Source organism: Piliocolobus tephrosceles, chromosome 4 (genome assembly GCF_002776525.5).
Source record: "Piliocolobus tephrosceles isolate RC106 chromosome 4, ASM277652v3, whole genome shotgun sequence".
NCBI lineage: Eukaryota > Metazoa > Chordata > Mammalia > Primates > Cercopithecidae > Piliocolobus > Piliocolobus tephrosceles.
This window is the reverse complement of record NC_045437.1, coordinates 147,686,298-147,703,442: the sequence shown is the minus strand read 5'-3', so window position 1 is coordinate 147,703,442 and position 17,145 is coordinate 147,686,298. Positions and strand designations below refer to the sequence as shown.

At 40.6% G+C, this 17,145-nt stretch overlaps 1 protein-coding gene across 7 annotated transcripts in view; it reads left to right on the top strand.

Annotated features, from left to right (window-relative positions):
• The window catches only part of ARHGAP26 (Rho GTPase activating protein 26), a 469,263-nt gene that overhangs the window by 291,062 nt on the left and 161,056 nt on the right, over window positions 1–17,145 (top strand). For all 7 annotated transcript variants that reach the window (XR_003309454.2, XR_003309455.2, XR_003309456.1 and 4 more), the window contains 2 exons: window positions 191–249; window positions 1,807–1,912. Coding sequence is in view for 4 of the 7 variants with exons in the window: in XM_023187730.2 (XP_023043498.1) it covers window positions 191–249; window positions 1,807–1,912 (165 nt within the window). In the remaining 3 variants the exon portion in view is untranslated. The remainder of the gene's footprint in view (window positions 1–190; window positions 250–1,806; window positions 1,913–17,145) is intronic.

The window sequence follows — 17,145 nt, the reverse complement described above, 5'->3', positions numbered from 1 at the left end:
AAAGACAGAGAATAACAATTTTGGATGAAATCTCTGAACGCTTGCAATAGGGAAATTGCATTGTTATTGTTTCCCTGTGATCTTTGTCTTTGAGAAATGTAATACAGTTTGTCAGTCTCTAGGCTGCTATTTAGAAATAATATGATTATTCTTATTATTAAGCTGATTGGCCTGTCTCCTTTCACTCCAGAATGCTTCCAGGACCACTCATGATGTATCAGTTTCAAAGAAGTTTCATCAAAGCAGCAAGTAAGTCTTTTTTGTCTGAGTTTTAAGGGGAAGGGAATAGATTTTTCTATTTCAAAGAAGAGTCAGTATCCCAAAATAAACATTACCTAACCCTTCATATTCTGCATGTAAACTGGCCACATAACATACTCATGAGATTCTAACACGGAATAAAAATGAAACCAAATAGGGATTGCTAAGGGCCTTTCTATCACATTGAAATTACAGCAGACGAGAGAAACTTCAGAAGTCTTTTTTTTTTTTTTTTTTTTTTTTAGGGGAGGAGGATGTTGGAGGGATAGAGAAAAACAAGTTTGCCTTTCTAGTTTTGATTATTGGAGTTCTAACTTCTTAGGTTTTTTCCAGCCTTTGAGTAGCATTTTGCAGAATGAATCAGACATTGCACATTACCTAAATTGAGCATTGGAAATGTTTCCCTGAATATGACACCATTTATATAACTTCACAGTCCTCTTTTCCATTATGTCTTCCATTTACAGCTTCTGATCATTCTTCAACTATATCATCCAGGTCCCTGGTGTCATATTACTGGTATTAAAATACATAGGGATTAGGTGCAAGCTACTCTAAGTATACTGGAATCTCTGGCTACATGGGTCAGGCCTCTTGTAAAGGGGCAGAAAGATTCTGTATCAGATTTAAATCCAGCATGAATCTTCACAGTATCATTATGTCGATAACTGGTGCCTCTCCCGGGTTCCTTTCAGCCTTTAAAATATATTTACTTTGGTGGCTACTACTGGCCTAATTTAGTAGTACCTAATGTTCTGGTGTTCTTATCTACTCATAGTTGTCCCCTTAAAACAGGAAGGAGAAAGCTAGGAGCAAAGATGGTGTTTATGTCATTTCTTTCTAGAGAAATTACAAACCCATAGCGACCATTCTCTACTTAAACCTCACATCAGTTCTATAAATAGGTGTGATGAGTACCATCAATCTATTTGCCAGAGTAACAAAGCCACTTACCCATGTTCAACCAAGAGAATGTGACAAGCCGTGATTTAGGTTACAAGTTGGCAGAAAGACTTGAATATTTTATCTGCCATTACTTTCTTTCTAGCAGGCTTGTTGTTATACATGACTTGAGGATACTGGACATTTTCCTTTGATTCCTTTGATGCCGTCTCGAGATGTTATTTTGATATTTGAAACCCTTGCAATGTTATTCATGTAAGATTTGTTTATCACTTTACAAGTGCATAAAGTTCCTTACTTCCTTGAAATGAAGTCTTCCCTTTAGGGAGCCAACTACTCCTGAGTTTGTTCTCAGGAGCAGCTCTGGGTGTGCAGTTGAGTGGCTCCGTTTCATCACATCATCGCCTTGGTTTGGATTTTTTGATGACGGTTTTTTTGGCAACCCTGTTCCAGAAAGCACCATTAAAAGGACTTCCAGATCTAGTCATGCTGGCCATGCAGTAGGCACACAAGACAAGATTGTAAATCTTTGAGAAGTCCTTGGTCTGTTAGTGCCCATCCTTTGGTTTCCCTTGATTTTTCATTCTTAAAGTTGTTTAGCTGTGACACTGATAAAATATTATCTCTCTCATTCCTTTGCAGAATTGGAGAACCAGGAGTCTCGGGTCTCTGAAATCCACAGCCTTGTTCATCGGCTCCCAGAAAAAAATCGGCAGATGTTACAGCTGCTCATGAACCACTTGGCAAAGTAGGTTTAAGACCAATTACTAGCCCTTTTCTTACCCCTGAAAGTTCTTATCTTAGCAGTGAAGCTGATCTCAGTTCTGCTTTTGTTTTTCTCTCCCACTATTGCATCAGGTATGCTGGAGGCTTAGGAAAGAAATGTGTGAAATGTTAATTGCAGTGGAGAACAGCAGCAAATGCCAGATGGCCTTCCCAGAGGATGCTGGGGAAGTGCTCATTTCATCCAGGCCATGAAGCCGAGTTTTCAGGGGGATTTTGCCTATGATGATCAAGGGCAAACTGGAGTGTGTTGTCCATGATACCAGGTCGCCACACAGAATTTTGTGGGATTATAAGTTCTTATGCTCATCAAGAACAAACAAAAATATGTCATGGGTTTACAGAATTTGAGTTTTCAGTAAGGAGGCCTGGATTCTAGAGCTGACTCTGTTATTAACCTGCTGCTTAACCAGCCCTGAACAAACCAGTGAACTTTCTATTCCTTAGTTTCACCATTCTGTCTAACGTGGATAATAGACTCCCCTTTTTCTGCAAGGGTCATTGATTTTTGAAGTTACATGCATTAAAGCCTTTGAAGAAATATAAAGAGTAAAGGAATTGTTTTCAGAAAATGCTCGCTTGTCCTCTGAGATAATCAAAGCATTCAGTCGGGACCTGATTTTCTGCTAGGAGTATTTACAGTCTTGGAATGGTTTTGAATATTTGTGTATTTACTGTTCCTTGACCTGTTTACAAGTGGCATTTCTGACTTCCCATGCTGCATTCATCACTACTTGTGTGTGTGTTCTAACCTTCCATTGACTTTGATGGTAAGTTCTTGATTGCAGACTGGAGCAAAAGAAAAGAATGAGAGCATAACTGTTAACCTAAATTATTAAACCCTACATTCTACTGAACTGATGTGTTATAAATTTGGCCTTTATAGTCCACACTTTGCTATGCCATTAGGGTATTTCTTTGGGATAAGTTGATATTCTTCTGAGGGAGATTGTAATGGTTAGTTTTCATCTTTCTGTCAAGCACTTGATACTGCCTTTGGGAAAAAGAGTGATATATATCATGAAGATTTCCACCATGTCCTCATTTCCATCAAGAAGCAAACGTATTTTGTGTGTTGTTGGGAAGCAATTCGGCAAAGCCATGGTTTCTCCATTATTGACCAATTTTTTTTTTTTTTTTCTTGGCTTCCCATATCAGAGCTGCTTGTTCAGGAGTACTTACGAAGCATAGCAGATAACATGCAAGTTTACAGGATAATGCCCTAAAGGTGTCAAAGAATCCTGATGAAGCATGTTTAAAATAATGGGAACTGGGCTTTAAAAAGTAACTCCAGATGCTCTGAGATGACAGTTTAGTACCGGTTCCACACAACCTGGAGTCAGGTGTTTGTTAAGCAGAGAAGCTGGTTTAGATCTTAGTTGCAAAACTTTGCACACTTGAAGGACAAACACCAAGACACAGGAGGTTCCAGGTGCACCCTCCATCCTAGTATGTGTGGGGATGCTCATGACTGCTTCATGGCCATTGGGTCTTAAAGAAGCCTTCAGGCCTGCGGAAAGCAGCTGGAGAAGGGTTAGGAAACATCTGAAAGCCGTGGGCCTTTTCAAGCTGTACAGTTGGAAGGAGCTTAACTGAACTGAGAGAGACCAAAAGTGAAGGGTGACCCAGCAGAGCCAGTGTTGCATTTCTCCTACTTTTAAATTTCCTTTAGGATTGTTAGGATTCTTTAAAGAAGAAGAAAAAAAGATTTAAAAAACAAAACTAAACCCTTAAGGTAGATCTTGAACAGTTGAACTTGTTCATCTCCTGGTTGGATGACTCACTTTCTCCTCCTTTTTCCACCCTTTCCCCCTTCAATCCCATTATATTCAGTCCATCCTTGTTACTAACCTAAGAGTTGTAAACTGGAATTTGCAAATCACGGTTGTGACCTTGACACTTTTTTGTTTTTTGTTTTTTTTGGCCTTCTAACCAATTTAAAGCAATTTTCTTGCTGGAGTTGTTTACTTCGTAGCATTTCTTGAGCATTATGTCTTATCTTTGAAACTTGAGAATGATTTTCTGTGGTTTTATGGCATTTCTTGTTCATTTAATTATCAAGAAATCTACCTATAGACAAGCTCTCATGCTGTAATGTGAGTTGGTTAGAGCTAGTATTAGACTATAGCAGACTTAAATTCTTAGCGTGCTGTGTTCTTGGTCTCCCGAGCCTCTATATTTAAAATGTCCCTGTGGAGAAGGATATGAATGAGCAGTGTTGAATCCAGTAAAGAGTATTTATTTAGGTCTAAAAGAATTCTTTGGCATCCAGAGGAGTTCTAAGATTCCACTTAAACTTTATATTCTCATTTACAGCACTGTCCTTATTTTAAAATCAAGCAGTAAGGGAAAGTTAACTTGGGACAAGAAGTTTGTCTAATTCCAGTTTTCTCAGGTTTAGACTTACCCTAGGCTACGCCTGAGCTATTGTTCCTCTGGGCTAGTTACTTAATGGTCAGCTTCCTTCCTAAGTTTTGGTTTCAGGGCTGATTCTGCTGGAAAACTGGTGTTTACTTCTCTCATTACCTACTGTTTGCCTTGTGCATCTCAGAATTCTAGTTCAAAGGCAAGACATTTTGTATTGTATATTTTTTAAAGTACTCTTTTGAAACATTTTCCAAAATTGATTTCCCTTAGCCACAGAGGGAGAATTAAGGCTTTTTTTTTTTTTTTATTAAATCCCAGCTAAAAATTCATTCAGAGGGGGAAAAAATATCTTGGGTCGGGGGAAGGATAAAAACTCCAAACCTCTAAAGCAAATGATTACCAGGGCGCATCCAAATCATAGAGATGTTGGATTTCTTTCAGACCTCAGAGGGAACATAAAAATTATAGGCAACCATGCACATATTTTTGTAGTTTCAGCTTAAATCTACTATGATAATTAGATGTTTTCTGTTTGGATCTTGGAATCTAGTATACAGTCTGGAGTCATGTGCCTCAAAGGATGGTTAGAATCACCCGGGGTGCTTGTTTACATTGACATTTCTGGGCTCTGTGGGTCTACTCAGTCAGGCTCTCTGCCTGGGAATCTGCATTTCTGATTTATTTCCCAGGTAATTATTATGTGAACAGTGATCTAAGAACCATTGGCCCAGAGAATGGGCCATATGCAAGGATTTTCTAGGAGAGAGAAATGGTATTGAGAGGAATATGGATTGGGATGTAGGTGAATATTAGAAAGAAGAAGCTCAAAGCAGTGAATTCAAAAGGGAGATTTTATTGTCATGATTAAATTAGCTTTTAAAAATCCAGTTTTGACTTTTCAAGTCTTTGCAGTTTGACTTTGCATTGAGTTTTCAACAAATGTTTTTGTTTTAAAAATCATACAAAAGGCATTTTTACTTAAGAAAAAATCATTCCCAGCTAGCTGTGGATCCTTGTGCCAATTTTTCTACCTCTTTGAGCCTCAGTTTTCTTTCTCCTCCAATTTTATAATTCTGTTATTTTTATCAGGTGGAGCAGGACACAAGAAAAGTATCCCACTTTTATAATCATAAGAAGAAATAAGAGTAATAAAGGCTAATTTCATGGTGATTTCCTAATGTTTACATATTATGACTCCAAGTATGTTGTATATCCCCACACATACCATTCGTAGTGGCTCATGTGGATTTATTACGGTGTATGCAGTGAGGAAGGATTTCGAAGAACCCTTAATACATCAGGAGTAGATATTAAAAATACCTTTTCACAGCTAGTTTTCCCAAAATACTTATTGAGAAATAAACCTTAGTCTCTTTCCTTTTTTGGAGCAACTGTTCTTTTGTTGCAGGGGTGTTGGAGAGGCAAAAGACTGTTTTGCTTCCCCAGAGAGATATGGTATCATTTAGGATGCTTTGGGCTGCAAGAAACAGAAAATCCAATTCAAAATGGCTTAAACAATAAGGAGATCTGTTGTGTCATGACACAGAATCTGTCCTGAGAGTTGGTTAGTTTCTCAGCTCATGAAGGACTCAAGCTATTTCCATGTTCCTGCTCAGTCAGCATCTTGTGTTGGCTAGCTCCTTGCAGAGTCCCAGCGTACTGCATTGTGTCCTTGCATGTTAGTGCTTGTCCAGAAGCAGAAAAGGCATTATTTCTTCTCTGAGTCTCTTTTTAAGAGCTAGGGTGATACTTTTCCCAGACATCCTCCAGCACACTTTATGTCACATCTCATTGGTCCAGAGCAGTCACTGGGGACCACCATGATTATCTTCCATCCAACAGGATTTATCTGAGCCACTTGTGGGAGCATTGGATATCAGAATAAAGGCAGAGTTTTGACAGAATAAAGACAGCCCACAGTGTCTGTGCCAAGTAGTCTTGGTAAATCACATTCAACAGAGAGTATTAAGTCTCTTGCATGGTGTACTAACACAATCAAGATATATTGGACAAAAAGACCAATTTTGGGAGGAGAGATGAGTACATCTGCAATGTGGGCACATAGGCACTAAATTACAAGATTTTAGGGGGTGGGAGGTAAGAGAGGATAGTAAAGAGGGCAAAATTGACTTTACTCCATTGCCTCTTGCTGATTCCCTATTTGTTCTTTTCATTACCCAATTTTCTAATGTTTATTTTGATCATCTGTTGTATGTTGTGACTTTCCAAAATGGACAAAATTCTGTAGATCACTGGGATTATAAAGGAATATTGTGGGGAAAATGCTTGGCATACAAGTGAGACCTTATCAAAATATGTAGACTCTGTTGGCAGAAGTTTCCAAGGATTGAGCACGTTGTAGCTTGGGGTTTTTTTTTTTTTTTTTGTTCCTGTGACTTGAGTCTGAGTACTTCCAGGCATCCCTGCAAATCAAAAAGGATGTATTCATATTTCTTTAATGATCTAGAAACAGTGAATTGGGTTCATGTACAAATGTTTGTGGTTATAAAAAAAAAAAAAAAAAGTTTTGCCAGGCATTGGCACCAAGGAGGATGAGCCCTAGTGGTTCAGTAGCATTCCTTAAAGTTCTTAAGAAGGGTTCAAAATAAAAGGAAGTGAACATTAAGACTTAACATAAACACACATTAGATACTCTAATATTTCTTCTTTCTCCATCCCAAGTCTAGAAGATAAGATTTAACTTACTGATCAGCTGTTGAACATGAGAAGAGCTAGTTATTCCTTTGCCATCGAGACTAGTCCAAATAAAATAGCCATAGAATTTTACAAAACACATTTAAAGAACACAGTATTTTGAGATGATGGCTTTCTAAGATGGAAAGCTCCTGTGAGTTTCTCTGGCTGCCTTTCCTCAGCCATACACCTTGGCTCTGGAACCTTTGTTCTCTCTAGTAACCACTGAATACCGCAGTGCTGCCAGCGCAGGATTGCTTGGCCACTGGGCCACTGGTGGTATGGCCTGATACCCCCACGCAGCCACATTGACCCCATTCTCCAGTCCCATCAGGCTTTTTCCTCACTGACTCCCACTAAGAACTCAGAGTTCTAGTGATTCCAACCCTTTTCTGTCTCTTGAATCTGTCTGCTTTTCTGTGTCTCCATCAGTACTCCTGTAGTCCAAGCTGCCATTGTGTCTTTCCCAGTCTGCTTGCGAAGGCCTCCTCCCTGTTGCTCTGGCTGGTGGAGCTCTGGCTCCCCTCCAGTCCGCAGAGTGCATGTTGTGCTTCCAGGGAACTTTGAAAACTGCAAATCTCAGCATGTGATTCCCCTGCTTAAAAAAAACTTCAAAGGCAGCTTCCCCGTTGCTCTTAAGATAAAACCCTGGAAATGGCCTCCAAAGCCCTGTCTGGACCAGACGTTTCTGGAATTTGCAGTTTCATCTTGTGTCTGTTTCTCATGATCACCATCCTGTCCCTACTGCATGGCACACAGTAGACACTCATGAATATTTGTTGGGCAAACACATGAAGAGTCTCTTGACCGCTTCTCCAATACCCACCTCCCTGCTCCATCTTTTTACCTTTTGCAATTCATTTTCTCCTGTCTGGAGTGGCTCCTCCCCAGCCTCTGCCTGCCAAAGGCTACCTCATTCTTCTAACTTCAGCTCAAATGTCACTGCCAACAAGAATCCTTCCTGCCACAAGTGTCCTCTTGCTTTCCTGAGCTTCCACAGCCTTTGCTTGTTCCTCTCTTTTAGCATGTATCACATTCCACCTGGTGGGACAGTTTGCCCAGGTGTATATCTCTCCCTCCTGTGACATCTTAAGCTCCCAGGGGATGGGCAGTCTGTCTCTCTTGTCTTTGTTTCTTACCTAGAAGTTGCAAATGAAGCCCATGGCCAGAGCAGCCAACACATGTGTTTGGTGGTGGTGGTGTCCTACACAGTACTATTTTGAAACTTTGAACAGGTTTCCAACATCTTTAAAGGGGGTGATTTTACTTGAAAAATTCGTATCTCCCCACTGATTCGTAGCTCCCCGCTAACAGTTGACTGGGGCTGAGTAGAAGCCACACCCTATCCCCCAGGGTGTGCGTTCTCCAGTTTGCCTTAGTTCCTAACAGTCCCTGTGGTCTCTTGCTCCCGGCCTACTTCTTTAAGGTCTCCTACCTGCCTGGCCGTGTTGTAGGCATTTGGGTTTGCAGTCCTTGCCTACCTATTGGCTTATGCCAAAAGAGGAGCTCGATATTTGGTGAATCACATAAATCAGCAAGCAGAAATGGGCTAAGGGAGTTACTTCCTTGACTGGCTCTTTTTTTTTTTTTCTTTCTCTCCTGAAAGATTTATTATTTCTGATAGATGGGAGGTCCGTGAAAGAAGTGAGTGATACCGCTTCCCGGCCTATTTATGGGTATGGAGCAGGAAGAAGAGTGCATTTTTTTTTTAAGGCTAAGAATGGGATTCTGAAAGGACCTTCTCCAGCTATTTTTGGCAGAGTCAAAGGAAAATCTATTTAAAGAGGCATTGCACAGAGCACAACGACATATTTTAAAGCAAACAGGCAACTTAGCACTTTAAATTAATGGAAATGCAGAGGAAGAAATCAGACAGCATTATTTAGCCTCCCCGCCAGACCTTTGCTTACTTTCAACCCAAGAATTTCTCTGTTCTGTGGCTTCATAGCCTTTAGAGATAGGAGAAAGAAAGATATCAGTTCAGTTTAAATTTTTTGCCTTAAAAAACCCAACAAAATTTCTGAATTCAAGGAACTAAATCTTTCCCATCACACGTAACGCCCATTCTGAAAGGGGAAATGCTTGACTTCAAGCTGTTAATGTTCAGCAGTCTTAGAGCTCCTTTGATTTGGGTCTCTTGTTTGTTTTGAGTTGTTCCACTTATGTTTGCATTTATTTTCTCAATAAATTTCCTGTTTTCTGATTCATCTCTTCCTTTTCTGAGTCCACGGAATCCCCTCCCAAATTAAGGGAGGAGTGGGAGGAAGACACTCTGTTTTTCTTTCTTACTTGGTGCCGCCTTTCATTTCGGGAGTATTATAAAAGTGAGAGTGTCAGAAAACATGAACATGACTCAGTTTCTTCCTTGCTAATCCTTAGCAGAGCTTAGATTTCTTATACATTGGCCTTGGGAGCATATTCTTCATGAAATGCCTCTCTTTTTGGCTGAGTGGTAGTGGATAAATTGATTCGCTCACACTGTTTTGGGTACTGGAGTCCTCTCTTGCTGCATCCTCTTTGAATTGCGTTGTGAGTGTTATCTGCGATACTTATGTTCTTACATTGACTGGTTTCTCACCAGCTCTTTAGAGCAATTGTGGCTCAAATGTGGCAGCTGGCAGACTTCTACGGATATGAAGTTAATCTGTAGGACACAAGAGCACAGTGGTTAAGAGAGAACATTCTGTAGCCAAACTGCCTGATTTTGATCTCATCTCTTATGTAACCTTGCATTTGAATTATTTCTCTATGCCTGAGTTTCCTCATCTGAAAAAGATGATAATAATCGTATCAGAAAGTTTTAACTTAGCACATCAGGTTTTCTTGGCTTCTCCTGTTTGTATTGCAGCCACCACTGAGATGACCACTTCTGTGTGGGTTCCGCCACCCTTCCTGCAAGGGCAGCCTGGTAGCCTGGAGCCTCATGCCCACGTTTCTTACCTCCCACCCTAGGGAGGCGTGACACAAAATGACATTCACACACAGATACGCTGGGACAAGGGGAAGTTAAAACACTCTGAGGGGAAAACCTTTGGTCAGTGGGAGAAGGGAGCTGAGTATCCCAGAAGCAATTGTTAAACAGCCTCTTTGAAGATGGTCTCAAGAGATTGAGCAATTGTGTTAGTGCTTGAACCGGGTGGGGTCTAGCTTCTCTTCTCCGCCTTGTTCCTCCAAGAATCCCCTGGTAAAGTAGTGTCAGGTAAGCCTTTATGTACTCATGCACCACATAACAACGTGTCTATCAACAGTGAACCACGTATATAGCAGTGGTCCCTTAAGATTTATCATGTTTTTACTCTACCCTTTCTATGTTTAACTATGTTTAGATGCACAAATACTTCGCATTGTGTCACAGTTGCCTACAGTATTCAGTACAAACATGCTGTGCAGGTTTGTAGCCGAGGAGCAATAGGCTATACCATAGAGCCTAGGTGTGCAGCAGGCTCGACCATCTATCTGGGTTTGTGCAAATGCACTCTGTGATGTTCACATAGCAATGAAATCGCCTAACAACATATTTCTCAGCATATCGCCATTGTTAAGCAATGCGTAACTGTACTTCAAGTCTCTTCCTTCTGGAAAACCTAAAGTAATACAATAATAGTGCCCACCCTTTTAGAGTTGTGCAGATTAAATTAATCTACACAAAGTTCTTAGAAGAGTGCCTGGCATGTAGTATCCCTTCCATAAATGTTACTTTCTACAATCTGTTGGAGAAATCAGGGAGCGGGATAAAGAACATGATAGAGCTGGCTTCACGGTATGGGAAATTGGGGCAATTGTTAAAACCAAAATAAGTCGTCCTTGCTGACTAGATGGGGCTTTCTTCATAGTTTTGTTATTGGCAAGCAAAACCCTTAGGGCTGGATCCTGAAAACATAGCACACACAGCTCTTGTCCACTTGGGAGATTTCTGTGTGTGCATGTGTTTGTTTTTGCCTTGCTTGTGGTTTCTTGGCAGTTTGTGTGCATTTGGCCCAATGGGCTGAGCATCTCTCCTTTCCTAGCAAAAGATGAGCCAGCACAGGGCCAGCTGGGAGAAAGAGCTGTTCATATCTGGTTTCAGGTCCTACCTTATTGCAAGTCTCACACTTCCCTGTGAATATCAAGGCTCTTCATGATTCAAATGCTCTGTGGAGTGGTGCACCTGTTTGAAGGAACAAGCTGTGTGGGGCTGATTTCCATGGAGGTGACCTCCGCCTCCCCCTCCCCTGCCCTCTCCCCTCCCACTTCTGCTTCTTGGTGTCGCAAGGCTGATTTCATCTCCGAAGCAGCTGTCTTTGCTAGAGTTTAATAACTGTTAATTTCCTGGAGGGGGATGGCACGTTGTATCATGAAGACTCATCTTTGTCTGCATGGTCTGGAAATTTCCACTCATCTTTGTGATCTTTGAGATGTTTCTGTTTGTAGGAGAGTCTGACTTTCCTTCTGTTTTACTCAGTTTGCCCCCTCAGATGCCATTCCCAGATTAAACATGACCATCCACTGTGAAAACGGCCCTCTTGACCTTCCAGTTTCCCCCTGGGAGCAGTCTTCACATGGATTTCCTTCCCCGAGTTACTGAAATCTGTATTGAAGTATTAATCTGTACTCTAAAGAAGGTCATGCCTATATTCAGCTTCATTCTCTTGGTAGATATTTTTTCACTTTTGCAGTTTCACTCAAAGAAAGGGCTTGAAGAAAAGTTCAGGGGGTTTGAATTTTGGTATCAGTCTTTTCTGCTTCCACACATGCACAGGAATGTTTTTCTTCCAGCAGTTTAGCATCCTGATTTATTTTGTGTTTCCAATTTGGTATTATAAGTCACTATTCTTGATTCTCTTTAGTAGGCGGTAGAGAAACCCAAAATGTTGGGTCTTGTTGGTATATTGCAAGCAGGTCTTGCTATGTACTTGGAGGTGCCTAGAATTGGGTAGAATAGGGTCACTATTTTATTAAAGTCAGATATTCCATGAGAAAATGGGGGCACTCTAGGCCTCAAAAAACAGTTTGTATATTAGTTCTTTGGCTGTAAGCAGCATATGTCAACTGTGGCTAATTTAAAAAATAAAAACAGGGCCCAAGAGCAGTGGTGCACGCCTGTAATTCCAGCACTTAGGGAGGCCAAGGCAGGCAGATCACTTGAGGCCAGGAGTTCGAGACCAGCCTGGTCAACATGGTGAAACTCCATCTCTACTAAAAATACAAAAATTACCTGGGTGTGGTGGCACTTACCTGTATTTCCAGCTCAACTTGAGAGGCTGAGGTATGAGGATTGCTTGAGCCCATGGAGGCAGAGGTTGCAGTAAGCCAAGACTGTGCCACTACACTTTAGCCTGGGTGAAAGAGAAAGACCCTGTCTCAAAAAATAAAATCAAAAATAAAAGGAATAAAGTTTATTGAAAGGCTCCTGGGTCAATCACGTAATGGAAAGTAGAACTGAACCATCAGACATCGCAAAGCAACCTCAAGGGCCCTTGTGGTACTTGGCATCCTACTACGTTTCCCTAGGCCATTTCTTCTTCTCTTCTAGATGATCGTCTCAGATGTTGCTTTTCATTCCACAGAGAAAGTAGATACAATCAGAAGAGAACTTCTACAAGCCACCACCACAATATCCACACTTGTACCCATGTTTCTACCATCTCTCCTGTGTGACAGGGGAACCCAATGCTCCTACCTAAAGGCATTCCCTTCCTGGGACACTAGAGCCGATTGATTCCCTGTTGGATCTGTAAGGACTTGGGTGCTTCAGTAGTTTCTCCCTCTGTCTTCTATGTCATTAACTTTTCTGTCTCTACTAAATCTTTCCCATCAGCACGTAAGCATGTTGTAATTTCTGCAGTCCTTTGAAACGTAAAAAAGGAAAAAGCGATAACTACAAATAATCTTTCTCAATCCCATATCCCCTTCTAGGTACTATTCAATTTTTCTGTTTTCTTCCTAGAAGAACTCAAATAGTTGTCTGTGCTTGCTGTTCCCAAATCCTCTCTTCCCACTCATTCTTTCTTGAACCTCAGGCTTTTATGCACACTAGTCCACTGAAATGCCTCATAACAGTATTGCTGATGACTTCATGTTGCTGAATCAATTTCAGTCTTCCCTTTCTTAATTGTTCTGAAGGATTTAACACAGATTCCCACTCTCTCCTCCTTGATAAGCTTTCTTCACTTGGCTTCCAGGACACCATACTCTCCTGATTTTCCCCCTGCCTCCTTGACTTCTGCTTCTCAGTCCTGTTTGCTGTGCCCCGGCACTCTGTCCTTCAGGCCTCAGACCTTGTCTCCCCTCCTGCCGTCCTCTCTCCTCCCCAGTGAAGTCTTCCTCGATTGTTTTAAGATTGCAATCTCCGGCCCTTTCATTCCCTACCTACTAGAATTGCTTAATTTTTTTCCATAGCATGTGTCAATATCTAATATACTATATATTTGATTTGTTTACTCATTGTTGTTTTCTTCTCCCTGAAATGTAAGCTCCACAAGGTTGGCAACTGCTGTCTGCTCTACATTACTGTATCCTTAGCAACTGGATCAGTGCCTTGCACATAGTAAGAGGTACTCAATAAATATTTGTTGAATAAATGAACGAATGGAAAATATCCGGGTAACTCATGGGTAGCCCTTTTCAGGCACTACCTTTACGATGTCTCAGTTCCAACTATCTTTGTCCTCTTGTGAATCTACTGCAGGTTAACACTTCTAGTACAGAGAGTTGTAATGGTCTGTCCCGAGTAAGGTCCCCACGTCTGTGGTAAGGCGCTAGTTGGGGACTCACCTGTCTTTCTTGGTAGGACCACATGTAATGGGAGAAAGACATTCAATTGGAAATTTGCCAAGGAAAAATTGGATGCCATCATTCAAAAGATACCAAACAAGTAAAAATGGCAGCTGTTTATAGGAGTTGTGCTTGCTGAAATTCAGTTTTTTGCCTTAGAGAATTCTTGTTTTATATTAGAAGTTTCAGGTCTTGGTACAAATTTTAACTCTGTGATGGATCTTGTAAGTGCCTCAATAGCCCTATTATCCATCATTATGTGGAAGATAAGACCATCATCATAATAAATACACAACAGCAAACAGCATTCAGATATTTTCCTAATACTTGGTTATACAGTTTGGTTCCCCAGAAGCCTGATTCTGTTTTTGCAGGAACTAGGTCTTCCCAAAGGCCTGGCCTCCCTTCACTGCATGTCTTCAGATGTTCCCTGGGCCCAGAATTGTCTCCAGTGGTGTTTGGTGGAGTGCCAGTGATAGCTTCTTGGTTCACCAGTCCTCAGAATCCAGTGCATTTAAACCTCTTTCTTTTAAGTCACCAGGCAAATGGGGGGTCCCATGTCAAATATGCTGCTCAAGCTAGCTGGTTGGTCAGGTTTTCTTGTTCTCTGTATTAAAAGATAATCTTGCCACTTTGCTACTTTAAGAACTACATTTCCCTTCATAATAGAGCTGCCACTGAAACTGCTTTGCCTGCTACCTAGTTATGAGCTTCCCTTCCAAATGTTGTCTGTCCTACAAGGTCATTCTCCCCAGCCCTAGCCAGATTGTTAATGAAGTGAAGAACACTGGCAAACATGTAGATTATCCCTTCTTTGTTATGTTATTAATGTATAGTGACTCTTGACATAAGTAGGCACATACCTAGGCATAAATTTAACCAAGGAGATTGAAAACTTCTACAAGAGAAACTACAAAACACTGATGACAGAAATTGAAGAGAATACAAACAAATGGAAAGACACTCCATGCTCATGGATCAGAATAATTAACATTATTAAAATGACAGTACTACCTAAGCAATCTACAGATTCATTGCAATCCCTACAAAAATACCAAGGACAAGCCAGGCGAAGTGGCTCATGCCTATAATCCCAGCACTTTGGGAGGCCAAGATGGATGGATTACCTGAGGTCAGGAGTTTGAGACCAGCCTGGATAACATGGTGAAACCCCGTTTCTACCAAAAATACAAAAATTAGCCGGGCATGATGGCGTGCACCTGTAGTCCCAGCTACTCTTGGGAGGCTGAGAGGCAGGAGAATCGCTTAAACTGGGGAGGCGGAGGTTGCAGTGAGCCAAGATTGTGCCACTGCACTCCAGCCTGGGCAACAGAGCCAGACTCTATCTCAGGAAAAAAAAAAAAAAAAAAAAAAAGAAGACATTCTTCACAGAAATAGAAACAAAAAGTCCTAAAACTTATATGGGACCACAGAAGATCGTGAATAGCAAAAGCAGTCCTGAGAAAGAACAAAGCTAGAGGTATCACACTACCCGACCTCAAAATATACCACAAAGCTGTAGTAACCAAAGTAGCATGGTACTGGCATAAAAGCAGGCCCATAGACTAATGGAACAGAACAGAGAACCCATAAATTAATCTACATATCTCCAGCCAGTTTATTTTTGACAAAGGTGCCAAGAATACTTACTGGGGAAAGGATAATCTCTTCAATAAATGGTACTGGGAAAACTGGATAATCCACATGCAGAAGAATGAAGCTAGACCATCACCTCTCACTCTGTACAAAAATCAACTCAAAATGGATCAAAGTCCTCAATGTAGGACCCAAAACAATGAAACTGCTAGAAGAAAATATAGGGGAAATGTTTTAGGACATTTTTCTGGGAAAAGATTTTATGAATAACACCTTAAAAGCACAGTCAATAGAAGCAAAAATAAATGTGGGCCAGGTGCAGTGGCTCGTGCCTGTAATCCCAGCACTTTGGGAGGCCGAGGCGGGCAGATTGCCTGAGGTCAGGGGTTCGAGACCAGTCTGGCCAACATGGTGAAACCCCATCACTACTGAAAATACAAAAAAATTAGCCAGGCATGGTGGCATACCTGTAACCCCAGCCACTCAGGAGACTGAGGCAGGGGAATTGCTTGAACCAGGGAGGTGGAGATTGCAATGCACTGAGATCAGTCCACTGCACTCCAGCCTGGGTGACAGAACAAGACTCCATCTCAAAAAACAAACAAACAAACAAATGTGATGTCAGAGTCCCATTGTTAAAAATCTTTTACACAACAAAGGAAACAATTAAGAGAATGAAAAGAACACCTACAGAATGAGAGAAAATGTTTCCAAACTACTCATCTGATCTATAATATACAAGGAACTCAAACACCTCAACAGGAAAAAAAAAAATCCCAATACAAAATGGGCAAGTGATCTAAACAGGCATTTCTCAAAAGAAGACAGATGGCCAGCAAATATATGAAAACATGTTCAGTGTCACTAATCATCAGGAATGAAAATTAAAACCACAGCAAAGTATCATCTCACTCTAGGATGACTATTATCAGAAAGGCAAAAAAATAAATGCTGGAGAGAATGCGGAGAAAAGGGAGGTCTTATACACTATTGGTGAGAATGTTTTCCATTAGTACAGCCACTGTGGAAAACAGTATAGAGGTTTCTTTAAAAACTAAAAAGATAACAACAACATGATCCAGCAGTCCCACCACTGGAAACTTATCCAAAGGAAAGGAAATCGTTATGTTGAAGAGACTGCATACTAATGTTTATTGCACCACTATTCATGATAACCAAAATATGGTATCAACCTGCATGTCGAGCAGCAGATGAATGGATAATATGTGGTACGTATATATATACAATGGGATACTATTCAGCCATAAAAAAGTGAAATCCTGTCATTTGCAGCAACATGGATGGAACTGAAGAACATTATACTAAGTGAAGAAACAAAGTTAAATATTGCATGCTCTCACTCATGTGGAGACTAAAAAAGGTTGATCTCATAGAAGTAAAAAGTAGAAGAGAATACATAGAAGTAAAAAGTGAAAAAAGAAGTTACTAGAGACTGGTAAGACTAGGGGGAAGGGAGGATACGGAAGGATTTGTTAAAGGATATAAAATTACAGCTAGATAGGAAAAATATAGTCTAGTGTTTTATACTACTCTAGGATGACTATAAATAGTTTCAAATAGCCAGTAGGAGGATATTGAATGTTAACAATGAATGTTTGAGGTGATGGATATGCTGATTACCCTGGTCTGATCACCATACATTATGTGTATCAGAACATCGCTATGTACCCCATGAATATATACAATTATAATTTGTCCATTAAAAAAATAAAATTTAAAGAAGAAATTGTTTTAGTCATGGTTAAATCTGATCTTAGCTGAAACTTA